The 12,085-nt window shown below is 36.1% G+C and overlaps 2 protein-coding genes across 2 annotated transcripts in view; one reads left to right on the top strand and one right to left on the bottom strand.

Annotated features, from left to right (window-relative positions):
- The window catches only part of Supt3h (SPT3 homolog, SAGA and STAGA complex component), a 360,073-nt gene that overhangs the window by 107,741 nt on the left and 240,247 nt on the right, over positions 1 to 12,085 (top strand). The gene's annotated exons all lie outside the window — the stretch shown is intronic.
- Positions 11,403 to 11,927, bottom strand: LOC127692155 (putative uncharacterized protein ZNRD1-AS1). The gene has a single exon (XM_052192222.1). The coding sequence runs from the start codon at positions 11,925 to 11,927 to the stop codon at positions 11,403 to 11,405; it is 525 nt and encodes a 174-aa protein (XP_052048182.1).

Below are 12,085 nucleotides of genomic sequence, written 5' to 3'. Positions count from 1 at the left end.
TCCCCTCCTCCCTCCCTCCCTCTCTCTCTCTCTCTCTCTCTCTCTCTCTCTCTCTCTCTCTCTCTCTCTCTCTCTCTCTCTCTCTTTCCCTCTCCCCTGTCCCCCCCCCCCCTCAACTGCTGTTTTAAATCATTTTGGAATCTTTCTCCAAACCACTAGACAAGACTTCCTATGTGGAGTCTTCTATCAATATGACCTTACTGTTGTGTATGATATACTTTGTCATTAGTAGATACAACACAGAGGCTATCATTCATTAATGTTGAGATTGTTCCAATTTGCATTGCATTTTCTTTTAAAGTGATGAATACGTGTACCTGAAACTCAGAGAAAAGTAAAACCCATCGCCCACATTGGTGATTTGCTTTGAATGGAGATTTCTTTCCTCACCTTAGTATTCCACATTAAATGAGAAGGCTGTTTCAAGGAGTAGTGATAATATACATTTTTATAGTTTTAGCTATTAGGAAAAGTTTATGAATAAAATTATTTAGGCAGTCTTTCTAAATGGGACATTTGACTGTTCAGTACAAAAACATCATTGAGTAAAAGCAATGTGATTAAGTTTCCATTAACTTTATTAATGGTTGTGAACTTACTGTCAGAATAATAGTAGATTGAAGTTGTGTTGTCAGTGTCAACTGTTTCAATATTTCTCTAGGAAGGATGAAGGCCTCTATTGTTTTCATTTTCTCTGTTTTTAATTATCTTATTATTTTTAAAATAATGGATTTAAAATCTCTTTTAATTTATTTCATAGTTATCTGTACTCCTAATATGTTTGCAGTCTTTTATACAAGTTTCAAGAAATGCATCATCAGCAGTTAGATATTGTTATGATGTAGCATGACTTAATAGCCTATGAGTTAGTTGTTTTATATTTGATTTCTAATTATTGTTTAGGTACAAAAAATGAGAAAAAAGTGAAAACTGTTAGCATTGATTATGAAAGCTTGATTTTTAAAACTTATCCTCTTTTGGGAGGAGGTATAATCAAATTTGTAATTGAAAATTTATATGATTTGTATCATTCTAGGAAGTTACATGAAGGTAAGTTAAATGCATGTGAAATTTGAAAACTTGGAAAGTCACTGATGTAAAATGTTGATTAGCACCATTTACCACTTTTTATCATGTTAACATAATTTGGAAATTTGAACAACATTTTATTAGTTTAACTAATTGTAAATTAAAGCAAAAGCAAAGTGGTAATATTTTACAAAGTAAGCATAAGGCATTTTGGTAAAGCTTAAGAATAGAACTGTTTTTGTTGGATCAGATATGAAGGCATATTATTTTAAAGGAAACTGAAGTCTGTAGCTATCTGTTTGGAAACAGTCTTTCAATTACAGTGGCGTCCACGAATGTTAGATGTGACTGAAGATTTGGCTAGAAGCGCTCTCTGTCCTTCTCTGTACTTCCCTGTAGAAGGAGTAACATCGTGTGTCCAATACATTTATTCTAGTCCATTCCATACTGGGCAGCTCAAACCTGTGCGCACACTCTAAAATTAACCCCACAATGCCTTTCAGTTTCTGATAGGTTGTATTTTAATGTTTACCACAAATGTTATAGAGCATGTTGATATGTTAATTTATTGTTTAAAAGGGGAACACAGAGTAACTAACTCTCATTATAGATGATCACATTCTGTTGGTGGTGTGACTTCCCCTATTTATCTAAATAGGAAACATTATTCATTGAGAAAGGAATAAGCCACTTTTTCTTAGTGAACAACAAACCAGCAATTAAATGGAAAGCTCATGTTTCAGTTGCTGAATGAGAATATTTTCATTTGCCAATTTTTATAGCTAGCTATAGAATTTCTGTTTTTTAATGCAGAAGACAGTTACAGAATAATTGTTATTTTCATAATAACGTATAATAATGTGTAATTATGTTATCTATGTTGTTTAAGCATGAAATATTCAATAGATTAAGATAAGGAAAGATGTAGGTTTTTTTTCCTTAACAAGTTTGCTTAGATTGAAATTTTCATCTTCTCATAACTGTGAAATCTATGAACTTATATAACTATTTATACATGGTTACTTAAAACCAATAGTTCATTTTATTTTATTTTTAATATAGGTAATAAGAGATAAAGAATGATCATCTATTACAACTATATTAATTTTCTAGAAGGTTTGGGGGTAGTCATGTATGTAAATGCTACAAATCTGGTTGAAAAATGATAGCAGTGAGTTCTGTATTTTTTTTGAAATCTTCCTGTGTTAAGGATTCCTGTGCTGCTGTGCTGTGTATGAAGGTGGGTAGGTAGGTAGGCAGGCCTTCGTGGGCAGAGCCCTCGGCCCCGCTCCTGCCTATTGCTTGTGCCTGTGCTGCTGATGTTCTTTAGCATTTCTGCTCATCTGCTAAGTGCAGCGTATTTTGACTGCTAGATGCTTTTTCATAGCACATTCCTTGTAGATTTCCTTAGCATGTGTGTGAGGTAGCTATACTAATTTATATACATAAGTACATGTTTTTAAGATTTTGTGATATTTATATATAATATATAGCTATTTTATTAGATATTTTAGTTGTGGGTTAGTTTTTTATTAATTTATTCTTACTTTCAATTAACATACCAATTTTAAACTTTTGTTTAATATTGCTAACAGTTTATAAATAAGTAAAATATACATGAGCATTTAGTGAGTAAACTATACAGTAGCACTGAGGGATTTCTGCATTGCTTATCGTGTTGGGGGCGAAGGTACTCACTATAGTTACAGACTTTATTAAAAGTATTTGCTGGCCTAAATAAGTGATGTTGTACAAGTATTTACATTTATGATACACTGTAATTTTTTCAAATTATAAATGTTTTATTTTCTCTAGTTTGACTTTTAGTTTTACGTCTCTGATTTAATTGACCAGAGTTATAACACTGACCTTGGTGCCTTTTCCACAGGTTTCTATTGGTGGATGGACACTAGTTTGTACGTTTCAGACTCATACTGACTGACTTTCCTTGGAACAGAAAAATTGTTTTCAGTTAAGCCACAGGCTCCCATAAATAAGACTTTGGTCTAAAAGAAACACAACCTTTAACTGAATTTTTTTTTTTAAGTAAGAGTTCAAAATCCTTCATTGCAAAAAAGGAAAACATTTCTGAAATATGAATGTTTCTGGTGCTGCTGACAGGTAGAAGATAGGACTATCTTGGTTAAAGACAGACTACTCACAGAAACAGAGGCCGCTGCTGGGTTAACAGAGGAGTCAGTAATGTGAAAGGGGGCTCCCTGAACTCCTGCAGTTACCACCCCTCGCTGTGGGCTACACTGAAGGCCTGCCTGGGATCCAAGGAGAGGAGCCCCGTGCCTTTCCTAGTCCTCCTGACATATTCTTTGCTCCCAAAGTAGTGATTTTTTTTTACTCTAAAAAGCCCAGAAAACAATATGAAAAATTATTTTTTTATAACACAAAGATGTAACTGACCATGAAAATTCATATTTTAATTGCTAATTCCTCAAGTGACTAGACAGAAAAGGTCTTGTATGTAATTTAAGTTCCAAATTATGCAAAAAAGTAGTTTAAAATTATGGTAATTTTGGGGGGGAAGGTACAAGAAAAATTAAACTTACTATATTGCAAGTAACTATTAATCATGTATAGATATTTAATCCAGCTAAACAAGAACATTTATAAATATTTAAAAATATAGGTCACTATCTTCAGTTAAATAAAAATTAGAAAACATATTTGTTTCCATTTCTGATTTAAAAGAACTTATGTTCAAACATCTTTTTTAAAGCAGGGGTACTATATAATTAACTTGTTAGGATTTAAAAATGCGATAAAACAATGAAAACATTTGTAAAGGATGTCATCAGTCTATTGGTAGTGATTTCCTCACATTTCTCTGTAACTTTGGACATGTGATTCGTTTCTGGTTGTCTAGAGCTCATGATAACAGTGATGGTAGAGGTTAATGTGCCCCCTTGAAAGGGACAGATGCCTACTGCATGGTTGTAATCAATATGTTGGTGTCACCAGAGCCATAGTTTCAGGTAGGATGGCTTTCCTCAGATCACTCACAGACTATGGAAAGAACTGTCAGGTCCTGTAATCAGCTCACTACTCGGAAGCTTTCTCAGGATCAGTGCATCTCAGAGATGCAGGCTCAGTGTGTTGTCATAGATGAGGCATGGCTCACTCCTGTGTGCCCATTCCCAGGTTCCCAATCTAGATTTGTTCCCATATGGTAAATATTCAGTAAGTCCTTGTAATGTGTTGGCAGTGATTTCTTTTTCATTCTCTCTGTTCCTCATGGTTAATTTAAGGGGAAAGTTTTTTTTTTTAAACCCAAAGCGATTATACAGTATCAGGAGGAAGCTTTTTCATTTTAAATTGCAAGGTTTGTATGTTCCATTAGCTGCCAGTGTTGAATTCTGTATTTCTTTCCATTTCAGAACTATGATTATAGCAAATGAAATAGACACTTATACTTTCATTCTTTATTCTCTGCTGTTCTGAATATAAAATAGCATTCAATTTTGTAAAAGTGATCTTGTTTCACATAAGAAAACTGCATCACTAGAACATAAATTCCCATTTAAAAATCCCTTTGAAAAATATTATTCTGTTTCTAGTTTTCATATTGATTAGATCTACTCTTATTTTTAGGAAAACATGATTAAAGCACATTTTAAAGCAAAACGGCTGTTTTGAGAAGCTAACCTTACTTATATCATTGAACAGACCAAAAGATATAACTATGACCTCTAAGAGACGTCTAGATAACCCTAGAACCACAGCCATGAATGACATACTGTCAAACCTGTGTCACCTATAGCATCCAAAATCGGGTAAAACTAACCCAGACTCTTGGTTTATATTTTTCGTCAGTGCTGGTGGGGATGAGTCAAACGTATGTCTACCTCTTAAGCTATAGTATAATCTGATCCTTCTACTTTCTTCGATATTTAACTCGATATTTATAGGTTGATTTTTTTCTGTTTGCACTTTCAACACTATCTGGCAAAATCATATGTTTAATGGAAGATTTGAAAGAGCCACTGCTTAGCTAGTAAAACAGGGCTCCACAATACCTGCAGATCTCAGTCTTAATCTTGTTTTCAGTGAGCTAAGAAAGCAATACATTCAGTTTTTACCAGTACGCAAGAACATTTTAGATGGTTTTTTCATTCAGCTAATCTTAGTTTTGTTCCATTGCACAAACTGAAATTTTAAATTTTCTGTAGTAGTATGTGTTTCAAAAGACAGACTCTCATACAGTGCAAAAACATGAACATAGTGAATGTGAAAATGTTTATCTATGAAGCACGATTGCTAAAAATCATGTGATGAACAGGGGCCCCTTACAAATAGCTTGCTAGGCTTACTTTCTTTGAACTTAATTTAAATAAGTAGATTGAAGTGTAGACTGTTGTCATTAAATTTTGTTTGTTCTCGAGAATGGTTCTCATGTTGTCTAGTCCTAGGCTCAAATGATCCTTTTACCCCAGGCCTGGGACACCATATTCAAAATTAACAATTTTTGAATTATACATTTTTTTCAAGAAAAACAAATTATATAATTAAATTCTCTAAAATTACCAAGTGCTATTTTTTCTCCAGGTATTTAATCATCTGGTCATCTGTTCCTTCAGTGTTAAATTCTACAGGTTCTAAATCTTTTAGTATTTCTTGTTTACCTATTCAAAGGAAGACATGTTAACATTGAAGTGAGAGATAGACTTCTGAATATTTATTCCTAGTGTAAAACCGTTTTTCTTTGTTGACCTTAACTTTATGTATTACTTATTTTAACAACCTTGCACACCATGAATGTTTTCTTTCTTTCTCAAAACCTACAGGCATAGGTTGTGTTATTCCTTACATACCCAGAAGAGTTAAGAGACAGACAGTTCGTGTTGTGGCCTTTTACATATTTCCTACCGTTTTGTTTCCTTATTTTAGTTTGTAGCTACATAGCAGGTCGGTCTGAATTGTTTTATATTCATGCCTTTTCTCCGTATTTTCACAATACCTTTTATGGAACCAGATACCTAATAGTTGAAATGCGTGCACACACATACTTCTGTTTCTAAAACACAATTCTGCCAGTTAATGATATCCAGAAAGTATACTATTCTGGAAAAAGATCTTCTTTTCAGTGCATGTCCAATTAAATGCCTGATGCGAAAGGATATCTAAGGTGAAGGATGTTTGTGTAATGCTAAACATAACCAGAGAAACTGTGGTTTTAGCAAAGGTACCATTGCTCTATTTTATCAAGTGCCAGAAGCTGCATAATGAAAGTCTTTCAGCAAGCGAAAATATAAGTGAAAAAACATAAAAATACCACCCAGCTGGTAGAGATCTTCCTAATTTCTACCTGATTGTATTTCTGAAGAAATATGGCAGGCTGTCGTAAATTTTCAACATGAACTGCGTTTTTGTTGCCAATTTCCATATCCTTTAAAAAGTGCTGAAGCGTGCATTTGCTATTTATGTTTGCAGTAGACTGAGTACACTTTTACTATTTGTGGTCTGAGAAATTGGAAACAACCAAACAGTGGTGCTATGGTCTAAAAAAAATAAATTTTAAACAGCTGCAGAACAGTATTTTTAGAATGGTAGCCTAAATCCTAAAGCCATACAAACACCCCCTACTCCATTTTTAAAAACGGGGGACTATTGCCCCCCATAGAATGTCAGGCTTCCTTTGTCTCACATGGTAGATTAAAACATTGAACCCAATGTCTGCTTTTGACTGACAGGAAGCACAGTTAACATTCTGTGCTAGCCCCTTGCTGGAGTGTACACGTTTGTCATATGCCAGGTGCCACGCTCAACCAACTCATAGTTCTTCTCTTCCCCAACACTCTCACAGCCAAGACTGCCATTAACATTGTCATACTAGTGAGAACCCAGAGTAAGCAAGGAGGCAAGGTCTGTTACAGCATTTATCAACAGTAGTCCTACAATTTAAGGTACTTCCCTAGCTATAGACTCACTAACCCAAGTTGTTAGCTAGCCTTCGAGATAGAAACTCCAGACAAGATTTAAATATGAAATTATAAAGCCAAGACATATTTATAACCAAAAAGAAATGACATTGTTCAGAATCCAAATGATGGCTTTAATTTGATAGAGTTGTTTTTCTGTCCTGCAAATAAGTGTCATTACCATTATGTAAGAGCTTATCAATGATTCCCAGTGGTCAGTAGTTTTTCATTTTATGGTGAAAACAAAACATGGTAATATTCCCAGGGCCCTGAATGTCAAGGCTCGAGGTTTTCACAAGACATTGGGAAAACCCAAGCAAGTTCCTTCTTCCTCTGCCCTGTCTGGATAGACAGGCCAGTCTATCCAGAAGGTGGCTAAGACACACACCCTCCACCTACCTCCACAACTGGGAAGGCTTTCCTTTCGTTTTTGCGGAGTATATCTGTGTGTGTGTTTGTGTGTTTATGTCTGTTTATGTGAAACCAGAGGTCAATTATGGATCTCTCTTAATCACTCTTCACCTTATTTTGAGAGTATCTCTCACAAACCTTGAAGCTAAAATCAGGCTAGCAAGTCCTAGGGATTCTCCTGCCTCTGCCTCCCCAATACAAGCACGCATTGATGCACATGGCTGTTTGTAGGATCTGGATATCCAAACTTAGGTCATCATGGTGCATGGCAAACCCTTCCCTGACTGAGCCATCTCCCAACACAGACTAGAAGTTCTGATCATTACCACCTTTTCTTCAGTCGCGTTCATTTCCACCACCTTTCTCTATCCTGCTCATTACAAAATCACACATTGGCTAGTGTTTGTGCAATAACTTAGCCTCATGCCGTATCTACCTTCTCGCCCGATTTCCATTATTCTGCCACAAAGAGCCTTTATTTGCCAGGTCCTTTAAAACAAAACCCACAAATTTGTATACGAATAAAAATAAGAATAAGAAATATTACTGAAAACTTGCAAGTTCCCAGTATTATATGTGTAAAATTTCACCTGAAAAATGGCACCTTGCAAGAGTATAGTTAATACTATGAATGATTAGTGAAAGCTGTGGTTTTGTCACTAATAAATTTAACAAAAAATAACTGTAAGTTGTAGAGCTAATAGAATCTTCTTGGTTTTGAACTCATGTCATTGGAGAAACATCAACATAATCCATATAAAGACCAAAGCGATGCCACTGATTTCTCCTTTGGTCTTTGTGTTAGCTAATTAATTAATTTATTTATTTTGAGATGGTGGTCTTATTATGTACCTCTGGCTGGCCTGCATCTTGTTATGAAGATCAGGCTAGCCTTGAACACAGAGATCTATGTGCTTTTGCCTCCCAAGTGCAAGTGCTATGGGGGTCATGGGGGGTCTGCCATTCGGCCTGCCTCATCTCATGCCACTGATCGCTAATGGGTGAATGACCTGGCAAAGAACCTGGCAAAGAAACATGTAACATGTATAGTGCGTGCGTGCATGCGTGCGCGTGTCTATGTGTGATATTGTGCCTATTAAATTTAATATTAATAATTTGACTTAAATAGATAAAATAATTTCAAAAGTGTATTAACTTAGAGAATGTTTCTTTGATGTGTTAAAATCATGTCATCTATGAATTTACTTCATCTCAAATTTTATGCTTTTAATCTTAAAGATCAAATTCTTACTTTCCTAATCTCATATGAGGTACTGGATAACATATTTCTAAGATATATGCATTATATTACATTTCTTCAGTGTGTATTTTTGGGGCACATACTGTTAGGTCCTGGAGATACATGGGCAGTAATTTGATGCAATGTCTTGCTTGCTTGCTTCTGGGAAGGACATTCAGAACCTGGATTGAAGAACACTCTATGTTAACTCTAAGTGCCCACTGTGCATTAGCCCAAGCCATCCTGTCTGGCCATGGTTTGCACTCCTTAACCAACCTGTCCTTGTTTCCCTGTTTCCCCTCTGGCCAATGCTAGCCACTGTTCTTTCTGCTCTTGTGTTTGTTTGTTTGCTTTTTTGTTTTTCTTTGTTATTTATTTTATTTTCCTGAACTCAGCCTGTTTATATTCTCTTCTATATAGATGAAAGCATGCAATGGTTTGTCTTTTCCCTGCCTGTTTTATTCCACTCAGTGTCTTCAATTTCACTTATGTTGCTACAAATGACAGAATTTAGCCATTTTTTTTGTGCCTTACTGATAAATAGTAACTTTATTTTTATTCTGAATTCCTTAATTGCACTTGCTGACTGTGTTGCCATATCTGTATTTGCCATGCGCTTATTTTTGTCTTTTGAGAGAAAGTCTTGCTGTGCAGCCCTTTGTATGCCAGAATTTGTAGACTAGGCTGTTTCAAATCTACAGAGCTCTGCCTGCCTCTGCTGGGACTAAAGGTGTGTACCACCACACCAGGCTCCATCAGAATCCCCTCTAACTATGGGATATACTAGAGGCCATATCTGGTTATGAGCTATTTCTCATGGATGGTAAGGACTGTTTAGGTATTTTTATGTAAGTCCTTTATGAGACGGTCAGATCATCAGCGGGAATCTTCTGTTTAAATCTTAACCTAGACTTATTCTTTTGTGAAGATCTACTCCGAAGTCAGTCCAGTGGTCCAAGTGAAAGACCAGAAATCCTTACACAGTTTTCTCCTCACATATTTCAGCAAAAGACTGTTTTAGAAGTTAAAAATATAAGCACTCATGAAAATGAATGGTCAGACTTAAGGCGCTCACTGTGTTTTGTTTCAAGAAGCTTTGCATTCAACTCATTTGATATCTTTGGGAGAAATTAGAAATCTGAACTCCATTTTATTTAAAATTTTATTTAAAATGTCATATCCCAAACTGTTCCTGGAGTTTGACTACTTTTCAAGAAGTTTGGAAGATTCTTTGTACTCAATTTTATTCCATTGTCTCTTGTCTCATTTTGAGGAACTTCCTCATACTGCAGCATTTACAGAGTATTCAGGTGTAGTCCCCCATTGAACAACTCTATTCCATTTGGTCCGTGAAAGAGGTTAAGTTCTTTAAAACAAAAACCCTTCTTTGGTGAAAACTTCTAGAACTCTCCCAGTATCTCATACAGAACAGTAGTGAGGAAATGAGGCCAAGGGGCCACATGATGTGGAGAATTCTTGGCCTAGTGCCGCAGGGGAGGACTGTTAAAAAGTTTAAATTTTTGCTGTGAGATTTTTTTCTGTGGTCAAATTTTCAGAAAATATTTTCAATCCCCTACATATTAAACATTGCCATTTATGTTTCCTGTAGTGTGAGATATAAAAAAAAAACAAGGGCTTACTACTTAATGTTTTTTTTAATCAAAATGTCATTGTGGTATTCATATGTAGAAAGGGGTCTCAAAAAGTATAGTTTTTGGTTTATTTCGTAAATAAATCTGGAAGAGAATTGTTTTTGTTGGTGCTGATGAGTTCTGCTTTGATCTCCTCAGCTTCACCAAGGATCATATCTTTGGGTGGTCTTTTGCTTGGGGCAGGATTCCAAATATTACTTTGCCTCTTCTAACAAATAGCCACTCCTCCTCGCCTACTTACCCCAGGCACCACCCCAGTAGCTACTCCTCTCTTTACTTCTCCCACCCACCACCCCAATAGCCACTGCTCCTCTCCTATTTGCTCCGCCCACCCTTGCTTCCTTTGTAAAATTAACCAAATGAATATGATTATCTCATGGGCCTTTTGGAGGCTGCCCTTGTGAAAATGTGATTAGTTGAAATGAACCTGAAATATGTTCATATTAAAATCACATTATTTACATTTTAAAGACTATTTCATAGGATTTGTTTCTAACTTAAGATTCTGAGTATTTCATGCCAGTCTGTTGTTTATGAAAATGACTGTTTTTTTCCCTTTGTTCTTAAAGGGTTTTGTGCGTCTGGATTTCTTAGTTTAAATTGTATCTCCTTTCTTGAATCCCCTTATACACTCACTCTTTTCCTTGAATGTTTTGTTTTTGTTATTTTGTAAATGTACAATACGTAATTCCTAAGTTTAGGAGACTATTAAGGATGTTTTGTGCTTTGATTTAAAAAAAAAAAAAAAAAAAAAACCTTGGAAGAAAAACAGAATATGGAGACTAATTTTCATTTCAAACTTTTTTTAAAAGAGATTTATTTTATGTGTAGGTGTTTTGCCTGTATGCATATCTTTGTGCTAGCATATTTCTTGGCTATGTTGTCCTGAAGAGGAGATCAGATCCCCTAGAACTAGTGTTACAGATGGTTGTGAGCTACTACAATATGGGTGCTGGGAATTGAACCTGGGTCTTCTGCAAGAGCAGCAAGTGCTTAACCACTGAGCCAGCTCTGTCACTTCTAGCTCTTTCAGAAGCAAGATAGGGTGTCAGAATTACTGCACAATCTCGCTAAATGACACAGTGCTTTTAAGAAATTTTTATTTTCCTAGTATTTTTTTCTATAAAAGGCACTGAGATTTTACTGATCTTTGATTTTTCGTGCATGACTTCTCAAAAACGGTGGCAGGGCCATGCATTTCTTTTGATTAGGCTTTGTAGCTGTTTTCCCTTCATCTCCTGCCTGAGACTTCTCCAAAAGACTCTCCAACTTAATTAGGCTTTTAGTGCGTAGCTGCAGAAGAGGGTGTGCGTTAGCCCCTTCACAGTCCTTCAGCTCCTTTTTCACTTGATGGAACTTCTCAAGTGAAGGTAGCTGGCTCTGGCCCTTCCTTAGGAGTTGTTCTTTGAGTCTTTGGTCTATGAGTTCCCTCCCTCGAAGCATGCGTTCCTGGTGCTCTTTGATTTGCACCTGTTCCCTCTTTTTTACCTGCTGTCTTCTCTGTGCTATGGGGACATCATGCACAATTCTCGGCAGTGCTTCACCGGGGAAGAGTCTACATATTCTGTTCTTACACTCTCTGGCCTGGCCTGTGGGCTGTGCTTGCCGTTCGGTCACTTTCCTCTCTTTCTCTGATACTGAATAGTAATGTTTTCGTCCCTCCATGTGCTCTGTTGCTTCTGCCTTTGTTTCACAGCCTGAGTCTTTCTCCTCATCATTTCCACTGTTCTTTTATCATGGTAAGACTTCTTTGGCAAGCCAGTAGTCAAGAGAACAGTCTTACCCTCTGATGCTGTATAGTCCTCTGGTGGCTTGCTGCTGTT

Source organism: Apodemus sylvaticus, chromosome 9 (assembly GCF_947179515.1).
Source record: "Apodemus sylvaticus chromosome 9, mApoSyl1.1, whole genome shotgun sequence".
NCBI classification, from domain to species: Eukaryota; Metazoa; Chordata; class Mammalia; order Rodentia; family Muridae; genus Apodemus; species Apodemus sylvaticus.
The sequence above is the reverse complement of the archived record's forward strand: the minus strand, read 5'-3'. Positions and strand labels throughout refer to the sequence as shown.